The 22,627-nt window shown below is 51.4% G+C and overlaps 1 protein-coding gene across 1 annotated transcript; it reads right to left on the bottom strand.

Annotated features, from left to right (window-relative positions):
* Positions 1-74: 74 nt before the first annotated feature.
* PIAS4 (protein inhibitor of activated STAT 4) lies at positions 75-21,125 on the bottom strand. The gene is made up of 11 exons (XM_068661455.1): positions 20,968-21,125; positions 17,676-18,111; positions 12,416-12,500; positions 10,685-10,726; positions 10,193-10,283; positions 9,748-9,876; positions 9,536-9,641; positions 6,099-6,172; positions 5,763-5,923; positions 2,929-3,059; positions 75-2,590 (listed from the first exon to the last, which is right to left on the bottom strand). The coding sequence occupies exons 1-11, from the start codon at positions 20,992-20,994 to the stop codon at positions 2,385-2,387; spliced, it is 1,488 nt and encodes a 495-aa protein (XP_068517556.1). The 5' UTR covers positions 20,995-21,125; the 3' UTR covers positions 75-2,384.
* Positions 21,126-22,627: the final 1,502 nt, after the last annotated feature.

Raw genomic sequence — 22,627 nt, 5'->3', positions numbered from 1 at the left:
ACCAGAGGAGGCTCCGGCCGCCGGCACCGGGAGCTGTTCGGGACCAGGAGCAACGCGACAAGCAGACAGCGGAGTTAAATGTAAATCTTTCTTTTTATTTAACAAACACTATAATTTGAACTTTGAAGAATGTGTACTGAGGGAAAGAAAAATAATTTTCTTTTGTTTTTTCTCTTCTCTTTACAAAAAAGAAAAAAACAGGATATAAGAAAAAACATATGTACAGGAAGAGCTGGCCAACTCAAACAGAAAGCAGTAACAGAAGCATGATGTTTCCAAACAGTGGCTTGGCCTGGAAAATTTAAAAGCAATTAAATTAGAATACAAATATTAGAAAAAACTGGACTCTAAAGCTACTGTGAGCCACAGAACTTTATACAGCAAAACTTAATTTTTGAGTTCTACCCAATTTTTTCATTTGGAATCCCCCTTCCCGCCCCTGCCCCCATTTAAACCTGAAAACATATTGCTTTACGCACAAAAAAATAAAAAAAAACAACAAAAAAAGAGAAGATAAAGAAAAGTCTGCCGTACAAATCAGAGCTTCTCTGCAGGAGCAAGACCGGGAAGAGCAAACGCCACGGACCTGCCCTGGGGGGGACCCCCCGGCTCCACAAGGGGCCAGGGGACGGAGGGGACAACGCGGTGCTTCTCCGCAGGGCCCCCCCCCGTTTGTCCCCCAGCTTCACTTCGGTGGGATTTGAGGGGCAGGATGTGGAGACGGAAGCCCCAGAGATGCTGTGTCTATAGGTTGAAGCTTCCTCGAGAGCGTTTAGAGGTCAATTCCTCGCTCCGTCCCTAGACGCCTTCAGGTAAGTCACTAACAAGGACTTAAAACAGTTCTGGGTGGAATTTGATGGTTTTTTTTTTTGTTTTTTTTTTTTTTTTCTGACCCAGGACGAGTGCTCGGGAAGGCGCCGCCGCGTGGTTCTGCCTCCCCAAGCCCGTCCCCTTCGCTCTCCACCTGTCCCGTGGGCATGCCAAGGGGCAGAGGCGCCGGCCAGCTTCCCTCCAACGCTTGTTCTCATCCCCAGATGAGAAAAGTCAGCAAGGTCTAAAGCAAAACAGACTTCAGAGGCATTAGTGGGAACAGCAGAGCTGCTGACGCAAAGTCAATTACAAAAATTCTCTAAGACAAAAGTCAAAAGGTTACCATTTGGAAACGCAAAAAAACAACAACAACAACAACAACTTTTTGCCATCAAGAGCATAGCAGTAGCTTTGGGTCTGGGACCAAAGCCTTGAACAGAGAAGTGGAAAGTCCAGAGGCTGCGAACGCGTGGCCACGGGGCTCCGCGCGCCGTCCCTCGGCTCTGTCCTCGCCGCCCTGCCCAGCAGTGCCAGCGGCGGGCTGCGCACCGGGTGGTGACTGAAAGAAACCTGAATTGGAGATTACCGAGGTAGTTGGCTAGAAACTGAGATTCCCCCACCTGGCATTTTCTCGAAGGCCCACGCATCCCTCGCCCGCCCGCCCGCCCCGTGTGCCAGGGGTCCAGCTGTCCTGCAGGGCGCCGCCGCCTCCAGCACCGAAACCTTCTCAGGGAAAAGGGAATGCGCAGCCCTTTGAGTCTTCAAAAACACCAAGTTATTGCACTTCAAAAAATACAACAGGTTTGTGGTTCGAGCCCTCCCCACCCTCCCTCCCCCCCCCATGGCTTCTGCTCAACTAAAACGATTCACTACGCACAAATTTCTACGTTACCTTCGGGTCGGGTTAAAAGATTCGAAACGTGTCTCTTTACATGAGGTGCAGAGCTGCTCGAGCTCCTATCTAGAACAGTGCGATTCCAATCAGACGTCTCTTCCCTTTCGCCCCGTGCCCCCCAGCCCCACCCCTAAAAACCCCCCCTCTATGCTCGCTGGGTTATACAAACCTCCCTCGCCCACCCCCCCCAACTCCTCTCCTGTCCCTCCCCCCTTCCCACCCCCACCACCCCCCTCCCCAAAACATGTCCAGCAAAACTTTTAGATAACCAGGAATGCTTATTTCAACAAGACAATAAAAATGCACACAGCTTTGGAGATGCACGGGAGTCGGGTGTCCTGTAGGTCTGCAGGTGAACTCCACCGAGCTGAACGGTCCTGGTGCAGGGCAGCAGCGAGCCGCGGGTTCTGGCTGCCTTAAGACACTTCCCTTACTTCAGACTCCGGTTTCAGGGTCAGGCTTTGAGTGGGGTAGTTTTCCAACCAAGAAGCAGCTCAATGGTTTTATTATTTTTTTTTTCTTTCTCTCGTTTTTAATGGTTAATTTGGAATAGGAAAGTCAAAGGAGATCGGGGAGGGAGGGAGACGAGGTGGGAGAGGACATTCTCCCCCTCCTCCAGTTTAATAAGCACCAGAGTATTCAAGTCTGTCCGTTCTGAGATTCAGAGCTGCTTCCGCAGTCAGCAGGCAGAAACTAAACCTTTCTCGTAAGAGCAGCGTCGTTTTGGTTGGGGTCCGTCATCGTCGTCATCTTCCTCCTCGTCCTCCTCCTCCTCCTCCTCCGACGAGGAGCTGTCCAGTGTTAAATCCACGACGTCGGCAGTGGCCTTGCCGTTCTCACCGTTACCGTTAGGGGTGGGCAGCAGCCCGTTCACATCTGAGGAACCTGAGAGGGGGCAGGGAAGAGAGGACTAATTAACACCCCTACTAATTAATTCATGTCCAGTTCGGGGGATGCTCTGACCCTCGTGGTCTCTCATGGCTGTGCAGTACTCGGTACAAATGGCACATGAGGACAAGGCTCTCGAGCACCAGGTTTGATTTTTTGGGGGGTCCTGTACGGAGCCAGGTCCTTGGGATCCCTTTTTTTGACCCCTTCCTACTCAGGACGTTTGGTGTTCCCAGATGTCACGCAGCTCTTCTCAAGCCCCCTGCAAAACTAGAGCTCCCCAATCCATGCACGCTGCCTACAGAAATGCCAAGCCTTTATCTCCAGACGCTCACCTAGAACTAATATTGGACACTGAGGGCTGCAGCTCCGTTCCTTCTCGGCTCTGATGGGACACCAGGAGCCATCCACCAGGTACTCTATTTCATCTGCGTCCTCACATTCGGTCAGTATCTTTGACAGGAGCCTGGACGGGAGAGAAGATGCCATCGATTAACCTTGAGGCCAGCAGCAGCCCTGGCCAGCAGCCTGGAGCTTCACCTTAAATAGCCTTCAATTTAAGAGAAATTTGGCATTAGCAGGAGGCTGCCAAACAGCCCTCGCAGTCAAGAGCTCGTTTTATTTCCCATAAAACGAGTACAGGTTCTGACAACGCAGACCATCCCAGTCCTTTCTGACAACGCACCTAAACCATGAACTAACGTTTTAATTACGTGCAATTAGAAGAGCCTTGCCCCTTCACCCAGTTTCCCCGGTCTGTGGTACCCGACCCAGAGCCCTGGCAGGGCTGGTGCCAGGACATCCCCATCGAGACGTCCGCCAGGGCCACGACAGCCCCTTCTGCTAGGAAATAAAGCATCCAACAAGCAGCACTGCGCTTCCTATTCTTATTTCCCAGCGCCACCACAACAATATATGCATCTACACACACAAAAATAAATCATTCACCTCTGGGAACATCCCCAGTGCAGGCATCTTCCCTGGTACCACTGGCCTGTGAGGTTTGCTTGGACCTGCTCTCAGAACTGCCCTTCTCTTCACCTCTGGGTTGGGGCATTTCCTTCCAGCACTAAGAAATGCTCATAGTAAAAATCTGAGAAGCCCGAGGGAGCTGTTAGTGGCACGTGTTTCTTCCTTCTCCCAGCCCAAGGAGGAGCTGTGGTCCCGCAGACAGCCCTGTCCCCTACCAGAGCACCCACCACGGCTGCGATTCCAAGCTAAGCAGGCCCCGAGGATCTCAGACACGAGCAGCCACAGCCTCCTCCCTAGGAACTACGCCCCTTTTTTAGCTACCAACATCCAGCCGTGACTAGCAGGTTCCCTCCAGCGTACTGCCAGGAAGCTGAAGGTTACCCCTCCATCCAACAGAGCCAGGACCAAAACCCAGCCCTGAGCACCGCAGAGCAGGGGCAGAACAACGTGCTGAGCCTTCAGCAGTGACAACCAACTCCTCTTCCTCCTCCTTGTCCGAGAGGGACAAGCAAGCGTGCTGCTGATCTGCAGAGGTTCTCCACAATCCAACCCCTTGTACTTTCCCCTTCAGCCTCAGCAGCTTTGTCGGGGATCTCAGAAGGAACTGGATTTTCCTGTTGGTGTTGGCCGGAGGACAAAGCAAACAGGTTATCTGTGCCCAGGCTGTTTCGGGCTGCCTAAAAAGCCACAACTGCTGGATGGGATCAGCACCTACGAGCGCAGCGCTGCTGGGAACGCGCCACCCGGGCTGAGCCGCCTGCTCACTGCGCTGCCCCGTGCGCCGAGGGAGCTGGAAGCACCCGAGCAACCCCTCCGAGCCCTCCCTGCATCGCAGAGAACCTGCATTAGAGGCCAATTATCCAAGCCACGAGGGCGGAGATCGGTTCCCAGAAGCCGAGAGCCGCGCACCTCGCTGCACCTTGGCTCCACCAGCCCGCGGCGCTGCCGGCAGCCAGAGCACCCCCAGGGCTGGCAGCGATCCCGGCCCGTCCCGAGCAGCCTCCCCGCCTTCTGCAGCAGCAAAGATTCAAGCTGGGGGGTGGGTGGAGGTCACCGCTCGCATTAGTTCCCTTCTTCCTTCCTTTACTCTTGAACAGAAGCCAGGCAATCTATCGAGCTCTCCTCTAGGGACGGCCTCTGGAGCCCACGCTGCCGGGGCCGATGAGCACTGCAGTCAGATTTATTTTTTCCTGGCTTGCCTCAGGTGGTGCCTGCTGGCAGCCTGGCTCCTTCTGCAGCCTGGGTATGGGGCTCCATCCACCAGGTCTGCAACCAGGAGAGGGAGATCTGCTGGGTTTGGGTAACCCTCTCTGCAACCAGCTGCATATTTGAGCTCCCCAGTGTAAAGACTCCCTCGGACTTTAAAGAATCACCTGCAAAGTGACCCAGCTCTCCTGACTGATGGCAAGACCTTTGTGCTCTTTGGTAAGAAGAGCAAATTCTCATAGGTCTGGACCAGAGTTAGACACCGCTCCCATACAGACTGAAGGCTAGATGACAAGTTGAGTGTCAAATCCAAAGCAACCTTCCCCAAATTCACGTATGAAGAACTTTTGATGGGGCTCGCATTTCTTGCCTCACCCTTGTCCAAATGCGCTTTGAAATTTATTTGCTCTGATTCCTTCCTGTGCTTTTACAGCCAACCATGCCAGGTTCAGAGTGAGACCGTAGAAAGTGAGCATTCCTAATGCAAATGCTGCGCTTGTTCCTCGTTCTTGGGGGGCTACACGTTGCAGGATGTCTGCTATAAAAGCTGGCAAAGATTCCCCCAACCAAACTTTTAGAGCACGCCAAGAATTGCTTGCAAGCTTACGAGCACCTCACACCAAGAGGAGAACAGGAAGATGGTTCCTATCACAAATCACCTTATCGGGTGCTCACAAAGTGGGTTTATTCCACGCAGCATGACCTCTGTCAACCAAGGCAGCTGGCTGTGCGGGTTCAGCAGCCTGATGAAAAGAGCGAGGCAGTAAATGCTCAGTTCTTAAAACGCTTTTGTGTAAATCAAGGGCAAACTGACAAGCAAGCCTTGCTCTAACACACCAAGACAACCATGTGGGAACATTATGCACGAGCAGAAGGCACTTCCAGCTTTGTGTTGAGGCAGACTTCAATCAGATGCAGAGACCAAAAAGCGCGGTGCCACGCCCAGCAGAAAGAAAAGAAAGAGGCTGGGGATAGAAACGGCTGCACTCACCCGTCAATTATTAGCTGGTCGTAGGGCGCTGGTTTGTCACACACAGGACACATCCATGTGGGCTTTTTCTCATTCATCTGAAGGTAGAAGACGGCATCAAAGCACTGCAGATGTGCGCAGGTCTCTGCCCGGCACGGCACAGACAGCCGCATCTTCACCAGCTGTTGGAGCGAAGAGCAGAAGATGAGGGACAAACCCCACCCAGGCTACCACCAGACAGCTCCTCCTCAGAGTCTGAGACACCAGGGAAGGTTTGACAGCTCACAAAACAGGTCTGGCAGTAGAATAGGATTTCTTGACAAGAAAAACAGAGTAAGATGTCTTGCAGGGACTTACCGGACAGATGAGAGAGACACGAACCCCTGTAGTGGCTATTTCACTGTCCGGGTCCAAGCGTAGCTTCTCTTTTACTGCAGTAAGAGTAGAGGGCACAACATTTAACAGATGCAAGCTTAAACCTGGCAACAACGCGTAGCACGGGGCAAGAAGCTCACCGACAGCCCCTGGCTGCCTACAAGTCATTTCCACCGCGGCTGACAAGCTCTGCCTGTCAGAGCCAGGGAATGCAGGGGACAGAAAGTTCTTGTACCAGCCAGGCCAGGCTCGTGCAGCCTTCAGAGCTCAGTAGGGCACTGCCTGTGCTGCCTGGCTAGCCAAAAACTTTGGGCACGATGGAGTGCAGGCCAGCTGTCTGCTAGGAAGCTCACGTTTTCCTGCAGCCCCCAGCCCCTGACTTGACTCCCTTCCCAACGAGCCAAGTGGCACGGGCTGCCCCTCATCCAGGGAGACCAAGCGAAGGAGATTTAGGGTGGATTTGGGTCCATCCCTTGGGATGAGGGCAGCCAGGTGCACACCGACCACAAGTTATTGTTAAGGCTCTTTGAGCAACTCTGCTACCTCTCACATGAAGCTGCAGGCTGGGCAGCTGGAGCACAGAAGGAAACTACACTGCTGGGCAGCTTTGTCATGTTAGTGTCGTAACGAGGGAGTCGATTGGGAGTTAATTTTGTCATTATTTGCCCTGAGAGAGCCTGCAACACCCACGTACCTGGGCCTCCTGCTGTTTGGGCAGTTGTTCTGGCAGAGAGCGAAAGAGTGGACAGAGCTCTAGCACACAGCAACAGCCTCCCAGGAAGAAGTCAGTTTAGATTTGCCTGCTCGTTAGCACAAGCGGGATGGATTTTATTCCCTTCCGAGATCAGCGGCAATAGGGAAGGGTTAACTGCATGCCCCTGCCCCCTGCAATTCTGAGAAAGCCCCCCCAGAAGTGAGCAAGCACGGGATACAGTCAAATTGACAGGAAATCGGGATTTCTCCATCCAATAAACAAGCCTCCTCCTAGTGCTACTGGGCTGGAACTCCTCAGTTTACATGCTGGCCGGCTCGTTTCTTCCAACTCTTGCACAAGGAACCACAGAAAGACCTAGATGTACCAGGGGAGGCAGCTCAAAGAGCAAGGCAGCCATGCAAAAAGCAGCGATCCTGCATCTGCTGGGAAAGAGTCAGACATCAGGGAAGGAGGGAGAGCCCTGCATACTGAAAGGGAAAAAGGAAAACCCAGAGGGGCTGCAGGGAAATCAAAAAGAGCAGGTATGCAGCTCCCACAGGGGAAGGTCCTGCCTCAAGGTGCAGAATCAAACCAAAGTGAAACGACCCCACGACTCCTAACGAAGAGCTGCTGCTGTTGAAAAGGCCGAGGACACTTGCATCACCCTATTTCTTTGGAGCAAGTCAAGCATTTATTTTGACCTTTGCAGATCATAACAAGATATCCGCAGACAATGAGGCTGCATGCAGTTTTGCAAGACGCAGCTCTAATTAGAGTGAATTCCCAGATGTGAAATTCTCACACGTCTACAAGGTTTGGTGTTGCTTTCTTCACATTAGGAGGATTTTTATCCGAGCTTAATTTTCACAAAGGTTTTTTTGCTAAGAGCACGTTCTGTGCATGAATTAGGATGCATGGGAAGGAAAAATGGGCGTTTTCCAGGACCTCCTGATTAGAATCAAGCTGTCTTAAACTGCTTTTGGATCCGCAGCCATGCATACAAGCATCTGTTTGCAGACAACGTTCCTAAAGTCAACAGAAGCATATGCAAAGGAAGATGAGTCAGCCCCAAGATGCAACCCAAGTCAAAGGGGAGCTTTAGTAAGTACTGAGGGATATTGCAAGGAGCTGAAAGGGGAATCGTTTGCAGTCCAGGCCAGAGCTCTAAAAGCAAAGTTTACAAGCTTTTTGTGCTTGTTGGTTTCAGATGTCCAAACAACTTCCATGCAGTAACAGGCCAAACGAAGTGAAGCGAAACGAAATAATGCTCCTGTTTGGTTAAACTGAAGGTCGCCAAGTGCAGCTCATCTCTGCCCCTACACCCAGCCAAAGCTGTTAGTTATCCAGCTCAGTTGAACTGGAGGTTTGTTACCAAGTGGAAAAGGCAAAAAAGCTGCTTTCAGAACCTCTGCCTGCCACTTTCAGTTCAGGAAGCCACCGTGCAAACGCTTGCTTTGAAGGGAACAGAACACGCTGCTGAGCCTGCTTTCAAGAAGAGCACAGTGTCAGCAGGAGGAGAGGATCCTCCGCATTTTAAGACAACTCAGAACCAGCACCTGCTCGTTCGTTTGAGGTTCTGATGAACACAACCAGTGTTCTGAGAACAGTGGATATTTAACAAGTGGAAATTTGTGTTTCTCACGTCAGTAGGTAAGTGCTGGCTGTCAGTGGGCTAATATGGTCAAGACTGCCACGAACACCATCTGCTGTGGTATACAGACGTAAAAATGTGCGTGTGCTACAGGTCTGCTGCACTTACACACGTGAAGATCAGAAGGATCAGAAGTTTGGCTAGAGCAGCAATAAGCCCCACGAGGCAGATTAGCCATCTGAAGACCTGACATGCCTGAAATCATCTCCCCTGTGACCTACGAGCTATCTCCAAGATTATGCTGCTTACACCTGGTAAGAGTTGTCCATGATCTAAAAAGCACGTTTTAAAGACCATTATGATCCACAATGTTAGTTCTCTGATGCAGAACTAAATACCAAGAATGGTCTCTCCACTAACATTAAATAACTGGAAATCCTCCAGACTCTGGAGCTGCAAGCAAGTCCGATTCTGCCTCGAAAAGGTAATTTCCCCTCACATTTCCATAACGTTTTTTATTTGCCTCATACCATGATGATTTACCTGAGTGGTCTAGGATAAACATCTCTCGGGATCATCTCTTCTCTGAAGCTGGCAACGCATTTGAAAGTTCTGTTGGTGAAATCCCACTGCCAGCCCCTAGGATTCAGGGGGTGGGGTGGGCAACAGGACATTTTCACCAGGATCCCTTGCTCCAGAAAGCTCCTTTGGATATAGTGCGGGTCAAGGCCGAGGTGCTGTGGCAATGTTCATCAGCTCATAATTATTCAGATGAAGGCATGAAGCCATTCGCATCAGAATGACACCGGCCCTCAGCGGCACTCATCACGATATAACCTGGAGACAAAGCCTAAATCCAACTACGTGATGCAGAGCTTCTGCAGAGCCGTGAGAGACACACGCTGCTGAAATGCTGCACTTGCACACGGGTTTGGGGCAATTTCATACGCCTAACAAACATCTTAGCAAGCCTGTTCAAACAAAAAGTGTTTTTATACAACTGGAGGAAAGCAATCGCACAGAACCAGGCGGCTGTTCCCGAAACGTTTCTAGCAGCCTGGCTGTTAGGAATGCTGCAGTGTCAGGGGCATGCAGCGAGCCTCCCCTAGGCACCTCTCGGGCAGACATACTCACCAAGTGCTTTGCAGAGCTCGGGATGTTTGATTCCGATGGTTTTCAACCTCTGCAGCAGCTCTGCCGAGGTCATCTGCCGCACTAGGTACAGCCCCACGGAATAGCTCTAAGGAGGAAGGAAAAGAATGAGGAGAGGAGGAAGGGGAAGGACGAGCAGGGCTGCTCTCCTGCACGTGCTGGTGCAGTTCTGTGCAGCTCCCTTCGGCACGTACCTTCCCGTAGTTCCCCCAGGTGACAGTGATGCGGTTGGTGGCTGCAGACAGGTACATGAGGTGGGTGAGGTTGATGGGACGACAGGGCCTCTTCGGTTCCACTCCGGGTTTGTTTGATGGATAGTAGCCCTAAGGCAGAAAGATTTGTTTTGTTTTTTTAAATGCTGAAGAAGCTGCTCTTGGGGAACATTTATCCAACAGCTTCACTGAATTCTAACCCACCCGCAGTTTTCAAGGAAAGGGGCAGAAGGGAGCTGAGCAGCCTGACCCAGCACAAAGCGAAAAGGATCAAGTCTTTTTGCAAGGACAGTTTATGAACACGGATAACCCCTTAGAAGATTAACCTTAAACTAAGTCATGCCTTTTTATAATCTGCCTTCATCAGAATACAGAAATACTTCCACCAGTCCTTCCAAAGCTGCAGTGTCGCCCGTCCCCAACTCACCGGCACGGAGCAGTAACTGTGGTTCACTTTCACCGCGATGTTCGGGGGGTACTGGTCCTCCTGGGGAGCACTGGTGTCTGTGTAACAGATTCTGCAAAGAAACGACACCCCGCTTAGCATCCCCACGCTGCTCGATGTTTCAAATCTCTACACGCCAACCAGCAGCCAACCTTTACCACACCAACCCATGCTCCCTCGTCTGGCCAAAGCAAAGCCAATTCCACTCTGCTCTCCAGGTTTTCATGCAGCCTTGAGATTTGGGTGGACAAATCCGACACCCTGCTGTTTTCTACCGCAGCACTAACTCAAGTGGTACATGTAAGGAGAGGTTAGAAAGTAGAGTTTAAGACACTGGCACGTAAACAAGCAATTTACTGTAGGTTATCTTTACAGCTATGAAAACCACACTGAAGATGATTCTCTTTGGGTAATGCATTCCCCTCCTCCCCCCCGCTGCACTTCCCGGTAAGTTAACCCCATGCTCAGACATACCTTAGTACAACCTGAACCGATTTCACACCGGGTTGCAACTCCCTAGTAAATTAAGGAAGAAACAGAAACTTATGTGAAGACAAAACAAAATCAGCCATCACCTTTATCAGACTCAAGAGTTTGCTAATTTTAAAAAACAAATCTTCAAAGAATTACTTCCCAGAATTTAATTTATTTAATTATCTCTGCAGATATCAGCAGCCCTGTAAATATTGTTTCCTAATGCACCATCCTACAGCCTTCCCATGGGCTTTCAAAACTGTAAAACTGTTTGAAGAGAGGTACCCATTTGCCTGGCGTTCTCTTATTTGTAAGCATTTATAAAAACTAGGTTTTAAGGTCAGGTGTATCTGACTGCGCCTTCAAGACTTTGTTTAATAATTCAATTAAAGCTGTTCATGCAAACCAAGGAGTCTGTGTATTATGGCACCAGCAGAACAATTTATCACTGCTAACTTCACTGGTAATGTTTATAACAGTATTTCAGCTGGTATCAGGAAAGCTACACATCACAGAACAAGGGGATTTTATTAGCTGGCTCTATACACAGGTACCAAACACACTGCACAGGATTCAAGGCACTAGGTGAGAAACCAGAATTAGCCTCGATTTCCTTCTGAAAGCCTTTCACATTCCAGTTCAGTGTTTTGGCATAATTTCTGTTTCATTTTGGGGTGGAGGGGATGGAACCCAAGCTCAGCTGACAGTCGGGAGCTGATGTGACAGTTTCAGATGTGCGTGGAAAGCACCTGGATGCTACCAGAGGCAGGGGAAGATCCTCACGCTGCACGATCACTCTAGACAGGGAACGACACTCATCCAAACCCCTGCTGAGAAACTGCTGTACTGAAGATGTTCCTGATGGTGGAAGTTTTCTCACAAACCCAAATATACTTAGAACAGAGCATTAAGAATCAGCTACAGTACGTGCAGTCTTTTATCACCCTTAAAGCTTTCTGTGGGTATCGTTTCCTTTCTGTTACGTCTTTACACAGCTTCCCCTGCACTGCTTCTGTTGACTTTCTCCAACAGCAATCAGAAACACCACCTTCCTCTGAGTTTATAACAGCACGATTTTACTGGGAAAAGAAGTACTCGAAGATGCTTTTATTTAAAGTATTTAAAGGTGATATATAATGCCTGGTTCTGGAGGACCTTTTCTGCACCGTTGGCCTCTCGTGGCGGCAAGGACCAAAGCAGGTCAGCGAGGGAGCAAGCCTTACTGCCTGCACTGACGTGTCTCACACGTTTCATTGTTTAAATCAAAAGTTGGTTCATGACAGAGGTCAGGCTAAATCCTAATCGGTGCAAGATGTTTGCCTATGCAGTTACTATAGCACCCTGTGCAAAACAGAAGCCTTCTTTCAGATGCAAACAGCGTTACACGGCGAGCTTTTGAACTTTTGATGCAAAGGAAAAATCTGCAAATATTCACAACACGAGCTTAGCAGAGAATTCGGGTCATCAACGATTTCATACTTCTTTTTTTCCCCTGCTCAAATACACTGTTCAAACGGGACACTAGAGGAGCAGAAATGAAACTCAGGGACTTAGATGGGAAGTGCTGTACCCCCACACCCTACAAAAGCTATTTGCTTTACATTGGATGTAGCCGGTCTGCTGATATCCTCAAGTGTTTCCACGCAGGGACCACGAGCTCCCACAGCGAGGGAACACTCAGGAATTAGGCAGCCTCCATTTCTCCAACTATTACCACGCGGTGAGAAGTACCTGGAATTTCTGATCAACTCCACTTGTCTCGGGGTCAATGCAAAAATGCACGGACTTTCCTGGAGCTTCTCATTGTTCTGTGGGACTGAAGAGGGAAAAAAAAAAATGTACATCAAATTGGCAATAACTAGCTCTTACACTGCTAAGCACGAGGTGGTTTGTTTTTTTTTAAATGTTCTGAGCTCTGTTTATGTCTAAGTCCTGTCTGCCTCCATACAGCTGCACAAGAGCTCCTATCACCATACATTCTCGTAACAAGATAATAAACCAAGTTTTGGTAAATGTGCCGCTGATTACAGCAGTGCTCATTTGGTTTTTGGCCTGTTTTTTGGGTTAGCACACGGTGGATTTGGTCTTTTTTTTTTTTTTCCAATCCCTTCTCTCCTCAAATAATCAACAAGCCAACACGCAAACGTTCATACAAGAACAAATGTCATGAAAGCATGAAACTGTGAGACTGATTCTGGAAAAGAAAGAAAGGAAGAAATAAAGGGATCAACTGGGAATAAAAGAAAAACACAAGAAACAAAGAGACAGAACAATGTTCACAAACACCTGGAGTTGAGGGCATGTTTTATAGGATGTTAGAGCAGAAACGCTCAGCTGAGAACCCAGCACTAATTGGTCTTTTATCCATACATAATTCAAAACCAAACGCATTTAGTGTGATTAACATTGAGCTTCAGATGTGGAAAACCTGAGACTTCCACTTAGTACCTTTTATTGAGTTCTAGCAGAGCACATTTGATTATCAGAGCGTGTTTCCAGCTAAAATCAGGTCCTGGAGCTGCTGGAAGTCCCAAGACAAACACGAAGAACAGGAAGTGACAGAACAGTTTTTTTCCTTTTTAATCAAGAATAGTGGATTTTAAAGTCACTGGCTTGTTGGCCAATAGACCAGAATTTAGGATGTAGGAAAATGTGCTTCTCTGTGAACAAAAACGAGACGAAGGAAGGATAAAACCTCTGCAGCTCTCAGATCTTGAAAGACGCAGTGACAACCCGATTCACTGACTACATATACCTCCCTTTGATAATTCAGCTTTAAAACTACAAAAGGAGAATTCATAAATAATAAAAAAGTCCTTGTGGACTTTTAATTGAATTTCAGTTTCCACCTAAGTGCCTCTTGACCAGAACAACCAGCCAGAAGGGGAGCGTTTCCCAAGGACTGCAGCACTGGGCACTTTCTAACAACAAGAACCAAAGTTTTTTTTAATATAATTGCTTCAATAGCTGCTGATTGTTGAGCTACACAAAACCAAGGCAAACCTGGGGATGCAAAACAAAAAGAAATTCATGTCGTTTTGCATTTATATCAGATCACCTGGCAAACGCTCCCCTGCCCTCTGAGCAGGGCATGCTGCCTGCAGAACGAACCAGGACCCTCAGGGGATGCCCCCAGCACCACAACCAGACCCCGCGAGGGATCCAGGAGCCTCCGCTCACCTCTCCAGGGCAGCTTTCCAGCACCCCCTGAATTTCCAAGCAGGCCATTTGCTCATCCTATTGCACACCAGGCAGCAGCAGCAGCAAGTGCTGCTCCAGGGCTGCGCCTTCCTTCACTCAACCACCAAAAAATCACCTCTACCAACACTGGGGTACGATGGCAAGCTGGCACAGCTGGCTATGGTCTGACCACCGTCACAGGAACTCTAAAAACAACCATTTGCCCATGTTTTTTCCCTGCAGCTACTCAGTAAAAGCTCCTTGTGCTTGCAGCATGAGAAGTGAGATCAATGTGTGCTGCCCCGATACGAAACACCCCAGGGGCACTTCTCCACCACCCCCACGGGCACCTGCTGGGGGCTTGCACAAAACACCCCAATTTTAGGAAAAAAAGCTGGAGGGAAGACAAAAAAAATCAGCAGCAATCAGGACTGGATGTTTGAGGAAAGTGCAGGAGAACATCCCCAAAAGATACGGGGAAAAGCTTCTGCATGACAGCTGAGCAATGAGCTTGTTTTCCTTCAACACCTTCATTCTGGAAAATCAGCTCCACCTCCCCTAGGTAGGCTTTTAGGGTACCCAATCCGCTCTTCACATCTTTGATGAGCAGCCAGAACAATATTTACACGTTAGGCTTTTGAGGCTAAAGGGAACAGCTCTGTCTTTGCTCCAGGACGGATGTCTCGGCACCAAAACTCAGCTCCTGGACCTGCACGAGCGCTGCTGGGCTCAGTTAAACAGCTGATGATAGCACGACATCAATTTTTTATTTATTTATTTTTAAGGCTGAGCTTGATCAGCAAGCTTCAGAACAAGAGAAGACATCTAAACCCAAAAGGCCCTGGGGAACAATCTTCAAAACCGTAGCCCGATGTAACTGCAGAGGGCTCCTGTTCCGAGGAGCCAACCTATCCCGCAGCTCCTGCTGCAGCCACCCAAAACAGGGACTGCATCGACTGCAGGGTGCAGTCCCACACATTTTCCCCTCCCTGGCTACAGGAACTGCTCTGACTGAACCCAAGGGCACTCGGCTTCGTGCTGGGGCTACGCTCCCACTGCTTCACCCACAGAGGTGCCAGAGCGGTGAGCACACTCCGCAGGCACTGCAGGACACGGCAACGCTCTGCTCGTTAGCTGTTAAGGCAGGAAAGGTAATTAGCATTCGCTCCCTCTAAAAAGGTGTCCGATCAATCTCAATTTTAAGCTTTACCTACCCGAGAGAATTGTGATGATTTACGTAAATTAAAAGGACTCTTTGGTGTTGACATCCCCAGACCGAAGCAGAAAGCTGTCTGCGTGGAGGTAATTCGGATGCTAAACTCCACGTGGCTGGCATGGTGTGTGCAGCCCCCAAATACGAGGGAGTAGCTGCTTCACGACCAGCCTAATCTACTTGCTTTTAGCTGAAGCCACCTTTGTCTACAAGGACAAGGGTAATCCGACCCTCCTTCAGGGCATCGGCTTGCCTGCAGCCCGAATGAGGCATTGCCCACCTCACCTTCCATCTCAAGGAGCCGAGAGAGCCTTTAATTAACAAATGTGCTTCCCATCGACGTCAGGAACATAAATCAGGCTTCCTCTATTCCAGCCAGGGCTCTGTGCTTAACCCCCTCCTCTGTAGCCCAGGGAAAGGCGCTGCCCAGGCAGCAGCGAGGTGTTTTTAACCAGAGCAGTCTCTTTTGGGTACTTCCACGTTACAAATCTCTGATTTACGCTTGGTGTGGACACAGCAGGCAAACCACTCGGTTCTCCTCGGATCCATTCATTTCACCTCCTGCCCCATCCAGCCCACGTGGGGCTGTGCTACCTGCCGGTGTTAGAAGTGGTTCCAGAAGCCCGTCACACCCAGGAGCTCTGTGCCCCATCTAAATACTCCCAGCTGTACAGAGCAACAAACGCACCTCTATTTCCTGCAGTGTGGGCAGAAGGAATTACAGCTGCGGCCCACCAGGCTGAGAAAATCATGTGGAAGACATCTAGGGGTGATCAACAGCTGACCGGGACGACAACTGAGCATCTGCTCCATGCCCAGCTCCTCGGCACCCATCCCCAGGCAGAAAACTCTCCCATCAAAGGGAAAATTAACCAAATACGCTTCAGGGAGCACGCTGACCCAGGGGAGGCATCAGCTAACATAGAGGTGAGATATTAAATTTAATGAGACCTCGGATCTGATACAGAACATCTCACGTCAGCTTCTAATAAGATCTATTAATCACCGCGAGTAAATCCCCGCTCCTATCTCCGGGTGTTTCCACATTTTAGAATTGCTTTTCTTCAAAATATTCCACTTGCATTTCTGACTAATAAATGCCATCTCACACTTCGGGCTGAATTAGCCCATATCCCAAGCAGCATTTAAAGGCACATCTCAGTTTTACAGTGGCTGCCTCCTTCTGACTGTTCAAACGGTCACGGCTGTAACACACCAAACCTTCAAATGAAGACCAAAATCAGGATGGCTTTGTCTCCAGAAAGCTAACCAAAACCCAAAACTAACAAACTTGCTTGTTTCAGGGCTAATAACAGAGCCAGGTGTAATAAGGGGAAGTCGCACACACAAAGGATAATAAGCATATGGCAGAAATTATCAGACAACTGAACAAGGAGGTAAATGAGCCTAAGGGACAACAACCCAGCTTTGAGGCAGAAGAGAATAAAAAAGAGTCTGATGAAAAAGCAGGAAGATGGAATTAAGGAATCGTGAAAGTGTAGGCACATGGAACAGAAGGCCATTTCCTGAGAATTGTATTCCCTTGATTTAAAAAAAAAAATATAGACAGGTTTAAGCATTTGAGCTGTGGTCTCACAAGGTGCGCACACCCCCATTATCTGGATACCTGGGTAACCCCAGGCAGCCACCTCACACCTCCATTTCCATCACTGCAGCCCTCTGTGCACCTGCATGATCCTATCTTCATGTTGTTGGCTTTTATTATTTTTTTTGGAAGCATTTCAGAAGGTTTTTCAGCCAAGGAAGACCAGCTCCCTGAGCTCCTGTGCTTCCCAGCGAGGCCTGATGTTACCACGTCCACCAAGGCTAAGCAGGTTACGATGCCAATTCTCTCCTGTATGTGCTGTCCTCACTACAAAAACCTTACACACAACCTCTGGGACAACACTCATCATTTCTCAGAGTTAAAATAATTAAAAAAAAAAACAGCCTCCTGGCCCCAAGGTGGGAGAAAGCCCTTCTTAGTTTCCCAGTTGCTCCTCAGAACGCACAGCATCACGCACTAAGCGCTATCACAGCCAAAAAAAAGAGTCAGAAAACTGTTTGAAGCGCGTACCACCCCCTCTCATCCCTAGGAGGCTTTGGGTCAGGACTGTTCAGCACTAAAAATCAGCATTAGTGGGGAAAATGCCAGCGTGCTCGCTTAGCCCAGGTGCCACAGCAGCACGAGAGTTCTTCCATCAGTGCTACGTTACAGAGGGCAGGCAGGTAACGAGTCACAGCAAAATTCTGCAGCTCTGCCCACCAGGGATAAGCAAGCTGCAGCCAAACAAGGCAGGCTTTCAAACCACCTCTCAAAGCGACCACGTTCTTGTTCTAAGACGGAAAGAAAAAAAAAGGAAATATTCTTCTGTGAGCTTAAAGCACGAGGGAAGGAGGAAGGAGGGAGGGTGAGGGACGCCCACCATGGGTTGGATCCATCTCCTCCCGTCACACGACTTCAGAGCGCCTTGAAAACACTGCCACCTCTTTGACACTGAAACCTATTTCGGTTTTCTCTCTCCGAGACCAAGCGTGGCAGAAACAGACGGGCATACGGAGAACTCACCTACGTCTGGAAACACCCGGGGAACTCACCTAGTTCTGTGGGCTTCAGCAGCTCATCCAGGGTGGTGTAGAAGGGCAGCTTCACCAGGCGAACCTCGGGCTTCACGACTTTGGGTGGCAACCTGCCCAGTCCGTTAAGGTATTTCCCGTAGAGCGCGGGATAGTCAATATTGGGAGTGGAGAGAGAAGTCCTAGCCACGCTGCTGCCCCGCTCGTACGCCGAGTGGATGGAGAGAGCCTCGGGGGACCGGTGCTGCTGCGGCTGGGGCTGGGCGGCTTCGGAGCTCTTCTTGGCGTAGCGAGTCTCATAGAGCTCCTTAATTTTCTTGAAAACCTCGGGGCTGCAGTCAAATTGGACCAATTGCAATGCTCTGGTGACTAGTTCATGCTTAAGTCCGCTTTTACTCCTGCCAACAAAACCCAGCAACATCTGAAGATCTGAGACGCGGAAACTCATCACCATGTTCTGGGGGATAAAAAATTAGAAACGTTGGTACAGCGATACACAAAGGCAAAAGGTCCGTTCTCTACAACCTGGAATCCAAAACGCTAAAATCCCTTCGAAGAAAGGCACCCAACCCCGTCAGCCACCCGATCAGCGTGCCGGTTATTAGGCACCTGTCTGAGCACAGCAGAAATCATCAATGAAATCCCAACGGGCTCACCCGCACCAGAGAAATGCCATAAACGCTGCCTGAATTACTGCTCCAAGCACCAGGGACCCCGGGGGAAAAGACCTGCAGCAGCACACGGTAACTCCTTCACCCTGCTCAAAGCCTCCAAATGTCCCAGGCATCTTTGGGGAAGGGAGCTAGGTTAAAACCTTTATCTACAACTCATTATTGCGAAGAAAAGGAAGAAAACGACGATGAACTGAAAACCAGCTGATGTTACAGTGAGCTGGGGCTGCCAACCTTTGAGTAAAGTATCACCCACGTGCCATTCGGATGGGCAAAACCCCTCAAACTCGTCCTGTACCTGCAGGACTTTAAAGAAAAGGCACCCAGCTGAGGCTACCCAGAGATATTAGGAGGCTGTTGAGGAGAGGAGCGTGTTCCCATGAGAACAGCGCCTCTGGATTCCACGCGGGGGCTTTGCCAAGCACTCCCCCACGCTCCCAGCCAGCAGCTGCTGCGCTGGTTATTATGGCTTTCGGTGTTTTGATAAGCACTAAAACCAGCTCCACCTTCACCAATTTGCTCTCCTGCTGCTGGGGAAACTCAGGCGGCCTCTAGCTGTAAGGCTCAAGCTGCCCTGAAAATAAACCCGATAGGAACCCGGATTTATTCCCTCAACACCCTGCCCAGTGCGTGGAAAATGCAAGAATTCAAGATGCAGCCCCAGCAAGGAGCAGACACACAGCAGGTCTCTTCTCTCCGCTCTTTTTTAACGCATAATCACCCCAAAAAAAAGTTCTAACTCTGTGGAAGTCAATGGCAGTCCTGGGATTTCCTGGAATGAAAGCCGTGGATGATTTATTTAGCTGAAGAAAGACACAAAGGAATCCAGAAACTTCGAACATTCGCTTTCAGGTGTGTGGGAACTATGCTACAGAGATAATGCCTGTGAAGTGTCCCAAAATATCTTTAATAAAAGGAAAAAAAAGGGAGATAGCTTTAAAGATGAGAGAAAGGCTGTGTAATTGGGGGAATGACAAGACTCAAGAGCTCCGGATCCACGTCACTGCCTCACTGGGTGCCACCTGCACACCCCTGCCCAAATTCCTGTGCCTCAGCGTTCTCTGAGTATGGAGCAGGGAGAGCATCGCCCTCGCTGAAGCTCCTGAAGGATAAATATTCACAAAAACAAAAGCAGCAAGGCTGTGCAGCACTCGGGCAGAGAACAGCGGATGGGTTCTTGTGCTCGCTGCTCTGACACTGCCAGTCACTCGGGACTTTTGGTGCATGAAGCAAAGTTTCCACCGATAGACTTTTCTGGTTTACATTCAGAAGGGTTTGTGGTCCAGGCTGGATTCGAGCAGGGACAGCAGCAGAAGTTTTACAGAAAGCAAACATCTCATCGAGGCTCGGATCTGCATAACAGTCCGAGGGGTGCTTGGAGGGATCCCGTTAAGGACAGAAATCCCTCCAGGTTATCATCAGCTCCTCCCTTTCAGGCAGCTTCGTGTGTGAGCAGCGTGGAGCCGCACTCAAACACCTGCTAAGGAGTCGCCAGCTGAGGTCCTGGACACACACCTCCCTCCAGAGGAGAGCTGGGCTCCCAAAAACCACGGCAGAGGCCGCACAGGAGGCAGAGGGGAGCCCGCAGCACCGCTTACGACAGGCTCTGCACCTGTTGCTGCGGCCAAGCAGCCCCACAGCGCTCGTTAGCTGCTCCCACGGGGGCTAAAAGCGTCCCAGCTCATCCCCGGGGACAGCAGAACCCCTGCCAGAGATGAGGGGGGGGGCAGAGAACCAGGACCCAGGAAGGGGGCCAAGACCCCTGGGTGAAGGGCTTTACCCTGCAAGGTGATTGCCCCCAGCCCCCCCCCCCCAGGAAAAGGGGGGAACAGGGGTTTTGCCCCACAAGGTTTTCACCCCCAGCTCCCCCTTAAGAGCAGGGGCTTTGCCCCAAGCCCCCCCCTTGAGTAGGGGCTTCACCCCACAAGGTTTTTACCCCGCGCCCCCCTCAGGAGCAGGGGCTTCACCCCACAAGGTCTCACCCTAAGTACCCCCCCCAGAACCAGGGGCTCCATCCCACGAGGTTTTCACCCCACCCCCCCAGCAGCAGGGCCTTCACCCCACAACGCTTTTCCCCCCAGCCCCCCCCAGGTGCAGGGTTTTTACCCCAAGCCCCCCCCCAACAGCAGGGTCTTCCCCCCACGAGCTTTTTACCCCAAAACTCCCCCAGGACCACGGCTTTTGCCCCCAGCCCCCTGGGAGCACGGGGCCCTCCCCCTCTCCCCTTTTTACCCCCCCTCCCACCGTTCCCTCCCCCACCCCCCCCTCACACCGCCCCCTGCCCCCCGGGGCCGTTCCACCGTTACCGGGCAGGAGCCACCTGCGCTCCCCAACCCCGGGCTGTGTGTGTGGGGGGGGGTTGAAGCTCAGGGCCCCCAGCCCCGGGCAGCGCCTCAGGGCTCAACCCGGGGCCTCCAACCCCACAGCGGGACCCCCGGGGAGGGGAACGAGGTGAGGGGAGGTGGAGGCGGGGGGGGGGGGAGGCCCAGGGGTGCCGCCCCCTCCTCTCAGCAACGCAACCGCGCCGCCAACCGCGGCCTCTCCGGATCGGGAAAAGCCTCGGCTGCTCCCCCAGCCCCGCTTCGGGGGGTTGCGGCCCGGTGCTGGGGGCCGGGGGGGCGCCGCCGCCGCCGCTCACTCACTTTCGCCTCCACCAGCTCCGCCGCCATCTTGGCCTCCAGCGTCCACCGCGCCGGGAGCCGCCGCCGGGTCACGTGACGGCCTGAGGGGGGAGGGGGGGAGGAGGAAAGGGGCGGGGCCTCGGCGAAGCGCGCGCCGCCCAATCGGCGCGCGCGCGCGCCCTTCTCCCCGCCGGCCGCTGCCCCCCGCCGCGCAGGCGCAGTCGGTTCCGCCCCGCCCGGCAACGCCTGCTCGGGTTGGCTTAAAGGGGCAGCGCCCCCAGAATTGTTTTTTTTGGGGTGGGGGGCGGGGAGGATTTCTCCCAACAAGGGAGAGGTTTTTGGGGTTTGTGGAGGCAGCAGAAGCTGTGCTGCACCCCCCCGTCTGCAGGGCTCGTGGTGCCTTGTTGGAATAAGGAGTCTGCTAGCCCAGGATGCTGTGGGGAGGGGGTTTTGGGGAGCAGCTGCTGGGGATTTCTCCAAATGGAGGCGCTGGGAGAGGGGAATTAAATTAAAAATTAAATTAAAAAGCTCCCAGGTGTGGCCTCAGCAGGGGATCTGAGCAGTGTCTGGAAAGAGCTGAGGGGTGGCAGACAGAGGGACATGGCCAACCTCTTCTCAGGGCTCTGTGGGGACAGGACAAGGGGCAGTGGCCACCAAATGGAGCCCAGGCAGTTCCGCACCAACACGCCAAAGAACTTCTTCCCGGGGAGGGTGCCGGAGCGCTGGGACAGGCTGCCCAGGGAGGCTGGGGGGGCTCCTTCTCTGCAGATATTCAAGGCCCGTCTGGACGCCTCCCTGGGCAGCCTGCTCTGGGAACTGATTTGGCAGGGGGGGTGGGCCCGGGGAGCTCTGGGGGCCCTGCCAGCCCCTAAAATTCTGTGGTTCTGCGTGGTCATCTCTGCACGGATGCTTCGGGGACCCAGGTCTTCAAGAAGCTCCTGCTATGCTCCCACCTGACACCTCCAAAGCGCAGGTGTCTTCTCCTGGCAAGGTCCTTGAGCAAACCACCCATGGTGATGGCAGCCCTGAAATCCAACAGCCCTTCCGCACAGGTCAGCGCTTGCATCCCCATTTTTCCATGTTCTTGGGGAAATGACCTCTCAATAACCCATCACCTATTCAAAAACAGCTCAGGTGGGGACAGAAATGATCATCCCCAAGCCCGGTATTGTTCCCCCCTGGGGTTTGATTGCTTCATAGGTAAGTGTGGGGCCAGAACGTGCACAGCGGTGACCCTCTTGTGTGGGCTGGCAGCTGCGGGCAGAGCTATTGGAAATAATTCCAGTGGTTGGGGTGAAAAAGGATGCAATGGGAACTGGATCTTGGGAAGGGGAAGCTCCTGAGAAGCCAGCTGAGCATCTACTGGTCATGCGTTAACGACAGGGAACGGACCCTGCGGATCCTTGCTGTTGGAGGACACAGAGGTTTTCCAGCACTTTCTTCCTCCTCCTCCTCAGCCCCACGAGCTAATTTAACAAAAAGACAATTAGCTGGTTTCCCAGGCAGGCCGACATGTTAATCAGGCTGCCCAGCATTCCCTTCCAGTCTGGCGAAAGCCAGCATTGGTGCTAAAAATTCAAACGGTTGCCATGGCAACTCCAACAGCTGATAACTCATCCTGTCACAGGGAAAGCACAGGACGCAGCCTCCCAGGGCCAAAGTGATCCCAAGCAGCTCCGCC

Source organism: Anas acuta, chromosome 26 (assembly GCF_963932015.1).
Source record: "Anas acuta chromosome 26, bAnaAcu1.1, whole genome shotgun sequence".
In the NCBI taxonomy this organism is placed as follows: Eukaryota; Metazoa; Chordata; class Aves; order Anseriformes; family Anatidae; genus Anas; species Anas acuta.
This window is presented reverse-complemented; position numbering and strand designations above follow the sequence as displayed.